The following is a 17169-nucleotide window of genomic DNA, read 5'->3' on the forward strand; positions in this document are numbered from 1 at the left end:
CCCCCCCCCCCCCCCATCTTTTTCTGTGTATAGGATCAAAGTCAAGCATACTTACCCATGTACATATGCGTTATAATATAAAACTTATTCATATTTTGGTATCATTTAAGGTACCAGATAAACGTATAAGCTCGCCATTTCACTCAGCCATGGGTAATATTAGCAATATTTGTATGATATTTGTAAAACAACAGTAACTATCTTCCAAGGATATGAAATAAATAGTTGTCGGCATCAAACTGACTACCTTATCAATCGGGTACCATTCTCACGATATACATCACATTGTTAATTAATACAGTATACATATATGACCAGACATGACAGTTATAATAAATGCAGGCATTCTCTATATCATTCACATCACGTCCAAATATGATAATGATCATCTGAAATGTTAAATCTCATCATGACAGTTAGTCGTGTGGCTGCATATGTTCAAATTCTCCGACCGAATATATTACTGAGTGAAGTACAGTTATGTCAACCTTAGTAAATGCAATGGACTAATTAATAGGACATCTTTAATTCAAAATGTTAAGTGGGTTTGAAAGCTGCACTCTCACAGATTGAACGTTTTGACAACTTTTTTAATTTTTGTCTTGGAGCGAGCAATTTTGGCGAAAATCCATGGAAAACAGTTATAAAAGACTGCTGACAAAATAAATAATTCGTATATTGTTATATTTCAGTTAAAAAAATATGATTTATGCATTTTTCTTAAAGCGTTTGTAACGTTTTAAGTCATAAAACATTAATTCTCGAACGGAAATATAAAAATCTACATCTGATTTTTGTCAGCAGTCTTATATCATTGGTTTGCAGATATTTACGCAAAACAATGCTCTTTTCAAGACAAAAAATAAAAAAAAGTTGTAAAAAAGGGTAAATCTGTGAGAGTGCAGCTTTAAACTCTTGTGTAATTTTTGTATTTTATCTGATACTAACATTCAAAATAAATCCTTTGCATATGCCATAGTGTGTATCGATACCACTTGTCATCAATTATTCGAACATAATAGTTGTTATACAGTCAAACCCCGTTGGCTCGAACTCGCTTGGCTCGAATTCTTTATTGGCTCGAACTTGATGTAAAGGACGAATTTCTTTAAACTGAATGTAAGCATTTCCCGCTTGGCTCGAATTTTCCAAGACTTGATGTATTTTCGCCGGTCCCTAGGAGTTCGAGCCATCGGGGTTCGACTGAACTAATTTCGAGAACACCTCAAAACACAAACAATTGGGTCGATTGTTCAGAACTTTCTGTAAGTTTGCGACATTGTTAACTTTTAAAAGTTTAATTTTTGTATTTTATCTGATACTAACATTCAAAATAAATCCTTTGCATATGCCATAGTGTGTATCGATACCACTTGTCATCAATTATTCGAACATAATAGTTGTTATACAGTCAAACCCCGTTGGCTCGAACTCGCTTGGCTCGAATTCTTTATTGGCTCGAACTTGATGTAAAGGACGGATTTCTTTAAACTGAATGTAAGCATTTCCCGCTTGGCTCGAATTTTCCAAGACTTGATGTATTTTCGCCGGTCCCTAGGAGTTCGAGCCATCGGGGTTCGACTGAACTAATTTCGAGAACACCTCAAAACACAAACAATTGGGTCGATTGTTCAGAACTTTCTGTAAGTTTGCGACATTGTTAACTTTTAAAAGTTAAATATTTTATTATGTTCTGATATATTTAGATAAAACAATTGAAAGTTGAAAAAAAAAATCTCAATATTTTTGAAAAGTACCGTAAATCACATGTGTGTCTATGAAACATTTAGACTATTTAACATTTTAAAGTTAACAACTATCTTATTAGTTAACTTGGCTAACTTTAACAATGTTCTAAACATCGGGAAACAGATGTATGTTGAGGTAGTCTTTTACCCAGTAAGTCTCATTTTTGATCTGCTTAATAAACACCTTTGTAGTCCCTTGCATCAAGAACAAAGTTGACATAGTACGTGTACATCAAACATCTTAGCAACATTATAAATACTGTTGTTGGGGAGGAGTGCGATCACAACTGGTACATCTGTCGTATTAACACGACCACTTGCCCCGAGGGCAGTGTCAGGGTTTGAAGCCGCCCATCCAACCGCACCTTGCGGCAGACGGTACTGCGCTTGCGCATTGGAGATGTTTGGGCTACGCGCAACCGCACGTACATCTATAAGTAGGGGGATGAATTGCAAAATTTATTTGAAAAATTCTGAAAAATAATACTAATAATGCTACATACTTCATTCCATCTAATATAACGATGCAACTTACAGAAATAGCATCTTCGGTATGTGAACTAATCATGTTTTGTTACTAACTAAATAATGAACAGTCGCAACTCGCTATGTCGAACTCTGTTAGCTCGAAAACAAATTCAAATGTGTTGGGTTTAATTATACATGTTTTGTATTTCGGTTATATCGCATGGTCGTTATTTCAAAGTATTTCCCAGGTCCCTACGACTTCGACATAGCGGGTTTTGACTGTATATTTTAATTGTATTCAAAAATCATAGTTCATGTGATGCCTGCAATATCATTTTTTGGTTGAAAGACAACGTTAACAAAATTCGAAAAAAAAACCCACAGCATTCTATTCTATAGCATGTGAAAGGTACAATTCAATAAGTTATATGTGAAGGGAGACAATTAGAAATAATATAACTTAAATATTTGTTTTTACTCTCCCTTTCATCTTGCAATGTTTTAAGAACATTGCGGGAGCATTGAATACGTTAGTTTGATTAATAAGTTCAAATGAATTATAGATAGTCTTAAAGTCACAAATCCTCTAAAATTACCTGTGTATTGAGATGCGCTCGAGGATGCCACGGTTACCTCCTCGCCTTCTACTTCCTGTTCCTCCGTAGATGTCTAAAATTAGAGCAATGTCTAATCATATTATTCAATTTTGATTTTTTTCAAAAACAAAATTGTCTAGAAAGATATACACCGTGTTTAAAAGAAGACTGGACATGAACGAGATATGTATGTTACTCAAGTAAAAAAAGTATTCTGTAAAAATATTTACAGTTCACCTTAATACAATTGTTTGAATTTACCAAAAAGGATAAATAAATGTCGAAAACAATGGTTGTTATGAAGGATAGTGCGTTTAATTACAAAGAAATGTGCAAAAATCAGGGTATTTCTACCTTATGAAACCATAGTTGGTCACAGTAAATCTTTTAGCATTCACCAATCATTTAATATTTTTGCGTTTTCAGCTATTAAATACACGGTTATAAACATGTTATCAGTAATTAATATTTTCTATAAATGAATTATTTAGTAAGTAGTTGAAGGTTTATCACTCAAAATTTATGTTTGTTATACATGTGTTTGTATTGATTTTGAATAAGAGTTTCACTTCAATATAAGCCATTCATCATTAGGATGCAGAGTGTGCATTTAAGATATTTACATTGAGATTTTGTCTGTATTTTATTCATGCTAATAAACCATTATATTATGGTTGCATGGATTCCATTTTCGAATATCTTCATAATGTCGTTAGTATTTTGTGATATATTAAAGGGATGTAATAGGACAAACTTTTCTAGCACACCGGATACGCATTTCCGGTGACGTCAGCCGTGCTGGAAAATTCCATCTGGCCAGATGAGTCACGCGCTGTGACGTAATACTTTTTATTTATTTTATTATATACTTTATGTAACCATAATTATTTGATTTCAATAGATGAGTTCCATAAACATTAACTTTGCAAAAATATATCTTCGACTTCATAACAAAACAAAATGACCCTTAAAAGACGTGATATCGAAGGAAGTTTACGTATGCAGTGAATACAAATTACTGCGCGTCATGACGTCAGTAAACGTCATCGCACGCGCTTTTTGGTGAAATGTACAAAATTGCGCTTTTTTATTATTTTCTTCACAAATTATGTGCCCTCTGGTCGGATTTTTCTATCCGGAACGGGAACACATGACAGATATTATTATTACTATAATAATACAAATGTATAGCAATTTTATCAATTTCTTTCTTAACATACTGTCTATGTAAAAAAGGCTCTCAGTGAAAACTTTAGAGGTCGCAAAGAAAATCCTAGCTTTACAAATTAGCCCCACAGGAGGCAGTGTCGATCAGTGGGGACAAAACGTTTTTGGATGTATTAATATGTAAAAATTAGATTACATGGAGAAAATTCTATATGGCCAAGAATGGACGAAGTAGGCTTAGCAAACGAGTATTTCTTAATCATTAAGATTTGACCATAAGTTATCAAGTTATCTAACTGACTTAGAATACAACCTCATTGGCTGACATATTGTCAATCTAAATTCTGACATAGAGAATTTGTATCGGATGATTGGCAGTAGGCGGAACTTTAAAAACCCGCGAACGTTGAAATTCGTAATGATTAAGTCTACTTTTAAATGGTTGCCTATCTGCAATCTCACTGGCTGAAAATGCAGGTTGTATTCCAAGAAGGCTCTCAGTGAAAACTTTAGGGGTCGCAAAGAAATTCATAGCTTCACAGGAGGCAGTGTCGATCAGGGATGGGGACAAAAGGTTTTTGGATATATTAATATGTAAAAGTTAGATTGCATGAAGTAAAATCTTAATGGCTAAGAATGGACGGAGTGAGCGTAGCGAAAGAGTACTTCTTAATCATTAAGATTTGATTTCAAGTTATCTAACCGACTTAGAATACAACCTCATTGGCTGACATATTGTCAATTTAAATTCTGACATAGAGAGTTTGTATCGGATGGGTGGCAGTAGGCGGACATTTCAACGCCCGCGAACGTTGAAATTCGTAATGATTAAGCGTAGTACTTAATGATTGTCTATCTGCAATTACATTCGATATAGATTGAGTTCAAAAAAAGATTATATTGTAACCACCCTCGACCGAAACTGTCGCCTATGGTAAGCTGTTTCAACTGAAAGATTGATTGTTGTTGTATAGTTGTACAACTTTTGAATTACAAAAGAAAATTCCTATGATTACCTGAGGAGTTGTGCTTGAAGGTTCACGTCGACCAACTATGGGAGCAACAGCCCTCGGCCTTTCAGTAGCAATCATGGCCGATTTAGAATCAATAACACCCAGTTTCTCGTTATTGTTGGACAAAATAGCTGTCGGCGTCTTGAATGCACCATTTCCGGTGTGTACCTCTGCAAAGGCAGCATCATAAGCGCCTGTGACAGGTGTGGCGCCATTTTGTTTCGTCACAGTCGTTGTTTTGGTTGTTTTCTTTACTGATGTTGTGCTAGTGTTTGTTGCCGCGGCGCTTGCTGCAGCCGACGAAGCGCTTGACGAGGCAGCAACAGCAGCGGCGGTATCACCAACTAAAGAATACGCCCCGTTGGAGACGCCACTTCCGGACGTTGCGCTTGATTCAGAGGCGGCTGCTTGTGAAGCCGAGGCAGAAGCCGCCGAAGCGGAACTTGCGTTTTGATGCTGAGAAACTTCCTCTACGACTTGTGTTACCTCCTGTACACCACCAATTGCGGAGCCGGACGCCGGATGTCCGCCGGCGGAGTGAACAACCGTTGTTGTGGTTTTCTTGACTTTCTTTACACTCTTCGCCTCCGTTGCAGCGGCGGCTGATGATGAAGCTGCGGCTTTAGATTCTGCAGCTGCCGTTTTTGTTTCCGTTCCTCCCATACCGGAACTTAAAACACTCGATGACGCAGCGCCGGCAACTTCTTGTTTGGCTGCACTAGAAGCGGCGTCTTGTTTAGAAGTCTCAACAACTGTTTCGACTACTTCCGTTTTCTGTACAGTCTGTGTACCGGGGGTTGGAGCGGCTCTCATAGGCGCCATAGCGGATGCAACATTGTGGTTGTGAACTCCAAGATGGCCGACGTCGGCATTGGAGGCGGTGGCCCTTCTAACACTTCCGCCGCTGAAAATTGAGTCAATTGGGGAAGCAACAGGGACGGTAGGCCTGTCGCGGTAAAATGTCACATCCGGTGTCTGAAAAAGACACATACACATATTCGCATTTGGGGGCAAATGAAATTTATGTACCTTAAATTGATAACTTTACAATTAAAACGGTGAATTATAATTCATATATTATGTTTAGATTTTTTCATAAGTATTAACACTGCATTAGATGTATAAAAGTATTCTTGAATAAAGGGTTGAAATGCATCAACTATTTTATACGTGCCATTTCAACACCTTTATATAAGATTTTAGGGGTTTTTAGGGTCCCCCCCACACACACACCAGTTATTAATTCCTGGATCCGTCAGTGTGAAGAATGATCAATAACAATATGCTCTATGACAAACTTGGTGTACATTAGTATGGAATTGGTATCAACTACGATAAGGAAGGGTAAAAATGCCATGTACAGTCGAACCCCGTTCGCTCGAACTCACAGGGACCGGCGAAAATACCTCGAGCCTCGGAAATTCGAGCAAAGCGGAAATGTTGACCTTTAGAATAAAGAAATCGGTCCTTTATATCAGGTTCGAGCCTGCGATGGATTCGAGCCAAGCGAGTTCGAGCCAACGGGTTTCAACTGTATGCTATTTCGATGAATAAACTTCCTTCTTACCTGTGACCTTAGCACCGGTCTCTGCCTCTGTCTTGTGGGTGGATTTGTCGGTCTGGGTCTGACGGGTGGATTTGGGGCTAGCTGTATTACAGCCGGGCCCGAGTTTCCAATGTCATTACCCGGAGGTACCTTCCCGATCACAAACTTCGGATTCTTCAGCAAGATGTACCTATAGCAAAATGACAACATGAATACATTTAAACATTATGGCAATTTGCAAGATGTTGTGCATCAATAATACACGGAATGACACAGGAAAAGTCAACTGTTGCTTAAAGCTGCTCTCTGATTTACCGTTTTGACACCTTTTTTTGTCTTGGAATGAGGAAATTATTGCTAAATGTCTGGAAACCAATAATATTAATGACAACATATCACATCTCAGATTTTCATATTTACGTCCTAGAATTAAAGTTTTATTGCTAAAAGCATTACTAACGCTATTAGAAAAAGAATGGATTTTTCGGCAGTTTCCCTAACGATGGAGACTGTTATATTGTGTGTAATCTTACATTTATGAACTAAATTTATTGATGTAAAATCAAGTGATTCTCAGACTTAAAGGAAAAGGCCAACAACAGTATAAAGGGGAATAGAGACCTTTATTTAGTTACTAACAATAGCTCCAAACTACATATATTTGCGGGCATATCAAATGATAATAACATATAGACTGCAATAAGCGCGCAAACAAAGACATGCATATATCAAAATCAAGTAATTCTGAGACCAAAACTAGTTAAAATTAACATTTCAAAACTGTCAATCAGTGAGAGTGCAGCTTTAAAACAAAAAAGATGATTTTGCAGACAAATGGATTGAGACCAAGTATACAACTAACTAGTTATACAAGTCCATCAAACTACCGGCATTGAGAAATGTCGGGGTAAACCTCCTTGGTATACAGTCAGTTCACGATAGCTAACCTCACATTTATACCAACGTCTACCAATGCGCACATTATCATTAAAGGCATATCGTTATGATCTTTAGGAGAATACGAAGCAATAAAAACCTTTGGCCGAACTCGAACTTGAACAGGCAATACCCGGCTCCTAAGGACTTATTGAAAGAGGGTTACGTCGAAAAATTGACATTTCAAAAAAAAACAATTCGTACTGGTATTTCGGTTTTCAGTGTGTGTCTATTATGTTTTATCCATTATCTTGGCTGTCTATTTTTACTAAATAAAACATTGTAAAGTTAACGTGCCATGCGTTTTAAAACGCAAATAGAGCAGACAAATTTTTAACATATTCTAACATTAGCATAAATGCAATAATTATTGCTGTCAGAAACGAGCGGACTTATGTGTGTATTATTTACTGACCTTGTCGTATTTTAATCAACTTATTTAAATTTAGATGGAAATATTCGCAATAAACAACCGCTTTATAATTTTGTGTTTCTATATTTGGCTCAACAAGATGAAAGAGTTTTTTATTTATTTCTGTATTCAACAATTTAAATGATGACATGGTAAAAAGAACAAAAGGAGAAAATAAATATATAGAAACTTTTGTATCAAAGATGAAATCGAATGACTATCTCGAAGTTGTATCGAATCACGTTCTCGAACTTGTATCGAATCACGTTCTCGAACATGTATCGAATCACGTTCTCGAACTTGTATCGAATCACGTTCTCGAACTTGTATCGAGTCACGTTCTCGAACTTGTATCGAGTCACGTTCTCGAACTTGTATCGAATCACGTTTTCGAACTTGTATCGAATCACGTTCTCGAACTTGTATCGAGTCACGTTCTCGAACTTGTATCGAGTCACGTTCTCGAACTTGTATCGAGTCACGTTCTCGAACTTGTATCGAGTCACGTTCTCGAACTTGTATCGAATCACGTTCTCGAACTTGTATCGAGTCACGTTCTCGAACTTGTATCGAGTCACGTTCTCGAACTTGTATCGAGTCACGTTCTCGAACTTGTATCGAGTCACGTTCTCGAACTTGTATCGAATCACGTTCTCGAACTTGTATCGAATCACGTTCTCGAACTTATTTCGAATCACGTTGTTAGTTTTAACAAAGTTCTGAAAAACCTTCATATTACGGAGTTACATGAAACTTGCGAATAGTACTTTCAATTCAATAAGTGATTATATGTCATGTTTAACCATTTTATATGGTATTTTCACAATAGTTTTGTAAAACGATCGTCTATGAGACATAGTAGATACTAGCACCAACAATCCAATGAGGAATATCGTCTTTGATTTCATGCTTTAAGCAAAAATAATTCAACTGGTCCGGCCTCTATTCAATAAAAACGAAATTAATTAAATATTTAAGAATACTTCATCCCATCGGACAAAATAACTATTCGAATATTAATATATAGTTAAAACTCGTTATGTCGAAGTCGTTTTCGAGATAACGAGTATTCGATATAGCCGAAACACAAAAAGTGTTAAACTGAAAAGAAGAACAAGGTTTGAGATTACCGGAACATCGAGATAACAGAGTTCGACACAGCGAATTTCGACTGTATCTGTATTTCAACATCAAAGTCTCCGGTAAAATTAGTGTTTTGTCTTACCTAAGTTTACCATTTCCCGACTTTATAGGAACCAGGGCAAAGTTCTGTAGTTGCCCAATCACACTTTGTAGAAGATTAGGGTGGTGACGTTTAACTCTCCTCCGACCTTGCATACCAGGAATCATGGAGCCAGGATCCGTCTCATTCTACAAAATAATAGAGCACCAGATTCACACATACGATTATGTAACTAGAGCAAAGTTTTGAAGTTGTCTCATCTCGCTTTGTTGAAGATTTGGGTGGTGTTGTTTAACTCCCATCCGACTAAAAACATAAAGCCACGATTTGTTTCATTCTACAAAATGTAAGTTGTTCATTATTTCAGACAAGAGTGTGTACCACATTACCGAATCACATATTTTGCACAATATTACAAAGATGACTGAACATGCCTTCGACCGGACAGTGGAGTCAAGCGCGTATTATTTTTTTCTGTTCACGTTGGATTAAACGAGAAACGAGCATCACATGGAAGTGGATACAGCAATCCATGTACAACTAACAATGGATTAAACAGTAAACCATAATCACATGGCAGTGGATTAAACAGTAAACCATTATCACATGGCAGTGGATTAAAAGTAAACAATTATCATATGGCAGTGGATTAAACAGTAAACCATTATCACATGGCAGTGGATTAAACAGTAAACCATTATCGCATGGCAGTGGATTAAACAGTAAACCATTATCAGTTGACAGTGGAGTAAACAGGGAAGCAGGATCACCTGGCGGTGGAGTAAACAGGGAACCAGGATCACCTGGCAGTGGAGTAAACAGGGGACCAGGATCACCTGGCAGTGGAGTAAACAGGGAACCAGGATCACCTGGCGGTGGAGTAAACAGGGAACCAGGATCACCTGGCAGTGGAGTAAACAGGGAACCAGGATCATCTGACAGTGGAGAAAATAGGGAACACGGATCACCTGGCAATTGAGTAAATAGAAAACCAGGATCACCTGAGAGTGGAGTAAACAGGGAACCATTATCATCTGACAGTGAAGAAAATAGGGAACAAGGATCACCTGGCTGTGGAGAAAATAGAAAACCAGGATCACCTGGCAGTGGAGTAAACAGGGAACCAGGATCATCTGACAGTGGAAAAATAGGGAACAAGGATCACCTGGCAGTGAAGTAATTAGGAAACCAGGATCACCATGCAGTGGAGTAAACAGCGAACCATTATCATCTGACAGTGGAGTAAATAGGAAACCAGGATCACCTGGCAGTGATGTAAACAGGGAACCATGATCATTTGGAAGTGCAGTGAACAGGGAACCATTATCACCTAGCAGTGGAGTAAATAGGGAACCAGGATAACCTGGCAGTAGAGTAAACAGGGAACCAGGATCACCTGGCTGTGGAGAAAATAGGGAACAAGGATCACCTGGTAATGGAGTAAATAGAAAACCAGGATCACCTGGCAGTGGAGTAAACAGGGAACCAGGATCATTTGGAAGTGCAGTGAACAGGAAACCATTATCGCCTGACAATGGAGTAAACAGGGAACCGGGATCACCCAGCAGTGGAGAAAATAGGGAACAAGGATCGCCTGGCAATGGAGTAAATAGGAAACCAGGATCACCTGGCAGTGTAGTAAACAAGAAACAGGATCATTTGGAAGTGCAGGGAACCATTATCACCTGGCAGCGGAGTAAACAGGGAACACGGATCACCTGGCACTGAAGTAAACCGGGAACCAGGATCATTTGGCAGTGAAGTAAAAAGGGAACAAGGATCACCTGGCAGTGGAGTTAACTTGGTCCCGCTTCAAGAGTTACTGGTGTGGACAGGGACCGTAGCCCATTGTTTAAAACTGGTTAATACTTTTTAAATTGTCAAAATTAGCCAAAATGTTTATTAGCTGGTCATTTTTATCGAATAGTTATTTCTAACCAATCAAATGATTTAAGTATATACATTGGCCAAAAGATAACTTGTGGACAACTTATCAATGTATTATTCACCTGGCTACAGGTCCGCCGCAGAAAATTGCGACTTAATAGTCGCATTCTTTAATAATATCTTAAGATTCTAAAAGTTTCCCCAACTTTTAAAGTGGTGATTGACTTCAGAATTTTAATTTAGGCCTTATTATGTTGATGCATGTGTTAAATATGTATGATGTATTTTAGGATGTGTGCCACTAAACATAGTTTAACTTATGGGCGTGTCCCTGTAGGTACCATTTTTGCCTAATATTAAGCATAAAAAGTCGAACAATAACAATTGCATTGTTACAATATTTCAAATGAATACTACTAACCTTAAGCGCATCTGCCGGCATAAACATGAAGTACGGCATTCCTGTGACCGGGACTATTTCCACGGGTTGAACACTTTGCTTAGACACCATATTGAGGAAGGATCTGGGATCGAAACTTGGGTGGTCGATGTCACTTGGGTCAAACAGGTGGAGGGAGCTGTGGCCTTGTATGACGAAAGTTGCGCCTCCCTGAAATAAAGGGCGACACAATGAGTAAGGTTATATGAAAGTGTCCGATGTTAAGACATATTTATATATACAGGATAATTGTTTCTTTCATTGTAAGATACCAATATATTTCACTGAGTGAGCGAGCATCAATGGCCACGAGTGAAATATTTACTTTTGGTGTTTATGAGTTAATTTTGTTTTTGCGATGTAACACTGAAACAGACTTTTATTCTTTTTATTATAAGCGGAAAAAGGATACAAAATGGCGTTTGAGTAAATGAGCAGTCAGCCGTTATTTTTCTAAATAAGGAAAACAATAAACAGTAGATAAATAAACAATTGAGGCTGAACCATTTAGTAATTAGTTTACACAGTATAAAGTAGACCACTAAACATTGAAGACTATTTTCTTATATAAAGTAAATGGTTATCCGACTGAGTCGCAACAAACCATTTATTTTTGTAAGTGTAAACTAACAATCCTTAAAGATGCACTCTTACTCCGAAATAGAATTAACAATTGCTTTTAATAAATACCAAAAGGGATGAATAAATGTCAAAAACAATGGTTCTTGTGAGGGAAGCCGAGTTTAATTTGAAAGAAAGGTGCAGAAAACACGGTTTTCCTACCATATGAGACTATGGTAGATCACAGTTAATCTTTAAGCATTCACCAATCATTTAATATTTTTGCGCTTTTTGCTTTTAAATTCACAGTTGCAATCTTGTTATCAAGTAATTCATATTTCCCATAAAGGCATTATTTAGTAAGCAGTTAAAGGTTTATCAGTCGAAATGGATGTTTGTTCTACATGTGTATGTATTGATTTTGAATAAGATTGTCACTTTATCCATTACTTGCCTGTAGTTATCCATTACTTGCCATTACTTGCCTGTAGTTATCCATTACTTGCCTGTAGTTATCCATTACTTGCCTGTAGCTGTTAAGTTTAAGAAGTATCTACATGTATTATAAATCGTAGTAAACCAAACATGAGTATGTAATCAAAAATGTCAGACCATAAACATTATTCAAGTTGGATAGTTTACAAGTGCATGGTATTCCAATACTATAAGAACTGAGGAAGGAATCAAAATGACGCTGTTTAAAATCAATATATGCACATGCATAACAAGTATAATTTTGTGTTATAAAGTATCAACTACTTCTTATAATGAATTTATGGAAAATATTAACTACTGACATCAGGTTTATAACCGTGTATTTAATAGTTGAAAACACAAAAATATTAAATGATTGGTGAATGCTAAAAGATTTACTCTGATATACTATCGTCTCAGAAGGCAGAAATACCTGACAGTCAATTGTATTTTTTTCTGAAAAGTTCTCTTAATTGTAGGTGAAAGAAACGTCATTTCGGAAATAACGTCGTTTAGATTGTGCCACAGTCCATGTAAAAGCTTGATGGCAGGAATTAAAATATAAATGATTAAGATTGCGTAGAGTGAGCGTAGCGAACGAGTCCTTTTGAATCATTTAGAGTTTAATTCCGGTCATCTTGCAGACTTAGAAAATAACATCATTAACTTATACCTTGTCAACGCAAAATCTGACGAAGGGGTCGTATTTATGAAGCGTAACTGTATAAAGTACCGTGGTTGCCGACGATGATACCAGTCCTGTGTTCACTGGTTTTGCTTTTGAAATGATGGCAGACTCGGTGTGTGTATATCACGTGATAAATTACGTCATATATGCTACGTCTGAAGGCAACATTTTGCTTAAAATGAAGAATTATATCAAAGTGAACTTTTCTTTTACTACACCATTTTAAATAAAACAAAGGACAGTCAATGCCGCTTAAAGAGCCCCGCATTTGTTTTATTACCTAAATTTGATATGGTCATTAGTTTCATCAAACACTTCGACAAACCTATTTTCAAAAAATGTTTCGACAGTGCTCCGTCAGACAGCCGTATTGTGAAAACTTGTTCATGTGGTTTGTCGAAGTGTTTAAGGAACTAAACTCTCAATCAAACTCTGGTTAAATACCGAAGGCAGGGCTCCGTAAGCGGCGTAGACTGCGTTATGTTTCATTAAAAATGGCGAAGAAATAGTGAAGTTATCTTTGTTTAAAGTATTTATTTTTTCAAATCAAAATATTGCCTTCCGACGTATCATTTATGACGCAATTTATATCACGTGGTATACACACACTGAGACTGAGTTTTTAAAACACTTGAATATAGCAAGTAGTTATCTCACTGTGAAATATCATTTTTATTTCACTTATCATTATCTTTATATCACCGTAAACAATCTATGTTTGTTTTATGTTTTACCATTGTTAAATATACAGAAGGTTACCATGCCTTTCACCTTAACACCAATACATAAATACCGACACACATACATGGACGAATACATAAATACAGAAAACTGTAAACAAACAATTATCTATGTTTCATTGTCGATGGCTGACATTGTTATGACAAGAAGTGATTAATTAATAATGTAACAAATCGATTAAGTATGTAGCCAATAATTAGTCCGCTTGTCAACAAGCATTTAGTTGTCGGCTACATTTATTTTGTTGACTCTATTATTTTCTAAAATCAAAGTTAGAGGGGGCACACTTTGGTAAGATTTATGGCGAGCGAAATTGCATATTCATACTGCGTGAAAGTCGACGCAAATTTGAATATGTTGCTTTATTTAAAGCTGCACTATCACAGATTGAACGTTTTGACAACCTTTTATATTGTTTGTCTTGGAACGAGCCAATTTTGGCGAAAATCCATGGAAACAAATTATATTAGACTGCTGACAAAGAAATAGAGCGCAGATTTTTAGATTTAAGTTTAAAAATTGATGTTTCATGCATTTTTCTTAAACCGCTAGTAACGGTTTAAGCCATAAAGCATTAATTTTTGAACGGAAATATGAAAGTCTGCGATCTGATCTTCTGCCAGCAATCTTTTATCATTGGTTTGCAGATATTTACGCAAAAACATGCTCTTTCCAAGACAAAAAATAAAAAAGTGGTATATCAGTGAGAGTGCAGCTTTGAATTGAATAACAAATTATTTTTGTAAGTATAAACTATTTTTCTTGTTTTCTTTTTGAATGTTCAGAATATTATTTTTATTGATTATAAGGTTCGTTCTTTCTGGATTCAAAAGGCTTCATACATTTGCAGTGCAATTCATGAATGGTTCTGGTTAAAAACCTGGAGCTATTTCTACGCACATCGATGCAAAAGTGCAAAAAATATGTTTTCGTTGAAAATGGCTGGGAAAACAACAACATCTACTTAGATAGCAATCGTAACAACTCGGCAATTTCCGGCAAGTTTCGGGATAGAATTAAAATATAAAATTTGCTTCAAGATATATTTTGAAAATAAAGAAAAAGGTATGAGACTCCCGACCCCTATTTTCAAAACTTCTAATGCTTAACAAGCTTAAGTAGCGTATTTCAATAATGCAATGTACATACTCAAATTGGATTTTGATTAATGAAAAATTGTTTATTGTGATTATCATAATAATAATTCATATCTGAAGCTGAAAAACTCTTAAGGGAGTAAATATTAAGCAAATTTTTGAAAGACAAAAAAGTGAGCTTAGCTTAATCCTATTATAAGGGGCTTAAGAAGTTTCGAAAAATTGGGCCAGTTGGCGATTAGCTCAATTATCATTTCGCTCAGTCGACCCATTCGATATCATAAACAATGTACTGAAATAAATGTTTTTGATTCGTTTCTTAATTACGCTTTGGAGAAAGTTCAAAGATTCAAATTAAAAGAAAACCAGCTTGATACTCTTCGCCAGGTGTTGAATTTGATGTACAACACAGTTCAATATGACCGCCGCCAAGATAGATTTGTTTAAAAACCGTATTATTTCCCAGGTCATATGTGTTGAATAATTTTTCAGGTGTTCCAATTGCGGAAAACTTATTCACAATACTCGTTTCGAAAAATTTACGGGGTTTATATATGATGTTGTATATATCTGAATGTATTTCAAAACTGAATTAAATATTTCATGTTCTCTAGATGGCGCGACGGCCAGCACACTCGCTTCTCACCAATGCGACCCGGGCTCGATTCCCGGCCTAGGCGCATTTGAGTTTGGTTAGTGGTCACCAAGCCGGACAGGTGGGTTTTCTCCGAGTACTCCGGTTTCCCCCACAACACAAGACCAAACCCTCTCGTAACATCATGCCAACAAAAGTGATAAATAAAATGTTATAATAACTTGTGTCACAATCGATGTATAATAAATAAGATTGAACCAACTTATTAAATATTTGTGTTTGTGAAATAAATGTAACGTTTTTTAATGTTTCAGTTTATTTAACGGGTAACATTTTGCAATAGTTGTGATAATGATTATATCAATAATATCACATTTGCGGACTTGCAACATCGACTCACTTGACCCAAGTTTGCAAAAAGTTCATCTTCGAAAACAATTTAAATCACTTTGGGTCATAATTCACTATAATAATCAATTTATTTTCTTTTTTTCCTATAAACATCTTGACAAAGCAATAAACAAGTCGTTAACGCTAGTTATGAACCTGCAACAAAACTCCGCTGTTACTAAACATAACAACAATAAATATTATTCTGACAAGGTCGTATCTGTCCTGCATCCACTTGTCAGCGTCCCTTAAGCGTCCTTGTAAGTGTGACACTCGCTGGCTAATAAATGACCAATGTAGTGCTTAATGTAACACACATGGCTTATCGTTTATAGTTCACCTGAGTGTTTTTCTCTCGTACATTTGTCTCCAACTTACTAAGCTAATCGATCTTAACAAGACCGCGGACCTGAAAAGATTAAGAGCCCGTTGCATGTCCATTATTCATGTTCAAGGTGCATGTTTGTGGTACATGTTCGTGGTGCATATTCACGGTCCATGTTTGGGGTACATGTTCGTGGTGCATGTTTACGGTGCATAGTTGTGGTTCATGTTCGTGTTGGATGTTCACGGTGCATAGTTGTGGTTCATGTTCGTGTTGGATGTTCACGGTGCATAGTTGTGGTACATGTTTGTGGTACATGTTCATGGTGCATATTCACGGTCCATGTTTGGGGTACATGTTCGTGGTACATGTTCGTGGTACATGTTTGTGATACATGTTTGTAGTACATATCTGTGGTACATGTTCGGGGTAATATTCATGGTGCATATTCACGGTCCATGTTCGTGGTACATGTTTGTGGTACATGTTTGTGGTACATGTTTGTGGTACATGTTTGTGTTACATGTTTGTGTTACATGTTCGTGGTACATGTTTGTGGTACATGTTTGTGGTACATGTTTGTGGTGCATGTTTGTGGTACATGTTTGTGGTACATGTTTGTGGTACATGTTTGTGGTACATGTTTGTGGTACATGTTTGTGGTACATGTTAGTGGTACATGTTCGTGGTACATGTTCGTGGTGCATGTTTGTGGTACATGTTCGTGGTACATGTTTGTGGTACATGTTAGTGGTACATGTTCGTGATACATGTTTGTGGTACATGTTTGTGGTACATGTTCGTGGTACATGTTTGTGGTACATGTTTGTGGTACATGTTTGTGGTGCATGTTTGTGGTACATGTTTGTGGTACATGTTTGTGGTACATGTTCGTGGTACATG

General features: G+C 36.7%; 1 protein-coding gene across 1 annotated transcript in view; it reads right to left on the reverse strand.

The window, feature by feature from the left end:
• The window catches only part of LOC128221809 (uncharacterized), a 38449-nt gene that overhangs the window by 13993 nt on the left and 7287 nt on the right, over positions 1 to 17169 (reverse strand). Inside the window, exons 2-7 of the mRNA XM_052930412.1 lie at positions 11378 to 11566; positions 9112 to 9257; positions 6560 to 6728; positions 4996 to 5967; positions 2813 to 2885; positions 2009 to 2179 (exon numbers count right to left, since the gene is read on the reverse strand). Of these exons, the coding sequence (XP_052786372.1) occupies positions 2009 to 2179; positions 2813 to 2885; positions 4996 to 5967; positions 6560 to 6728; positions 9112 to 9257; positions 11378 to 11566 (1720 nt within the window). The remainder of the gene's footprint in view (positions 1 to 2008; positions 2180 to 2812; positions 2886 to 4995; positions 5968 to 6559; positions 6729 to 9111; positions 9258 to 11377; positions 11567 to 17169) is intronic.

Source organism: Mya arenaria, chromosome 16 (genome assembly GCF_026914265.1).
Source record: "Mya arenaria isolate MELC-2E11 chromosome 16, ASM2691426v1".
Taxonomy (NCBI): domain Eukaryota; kingdom Metazoa; phylum Mollusca; class Bivalvia; order Myida; family Myidae; genus Mya; species Mya arenaria.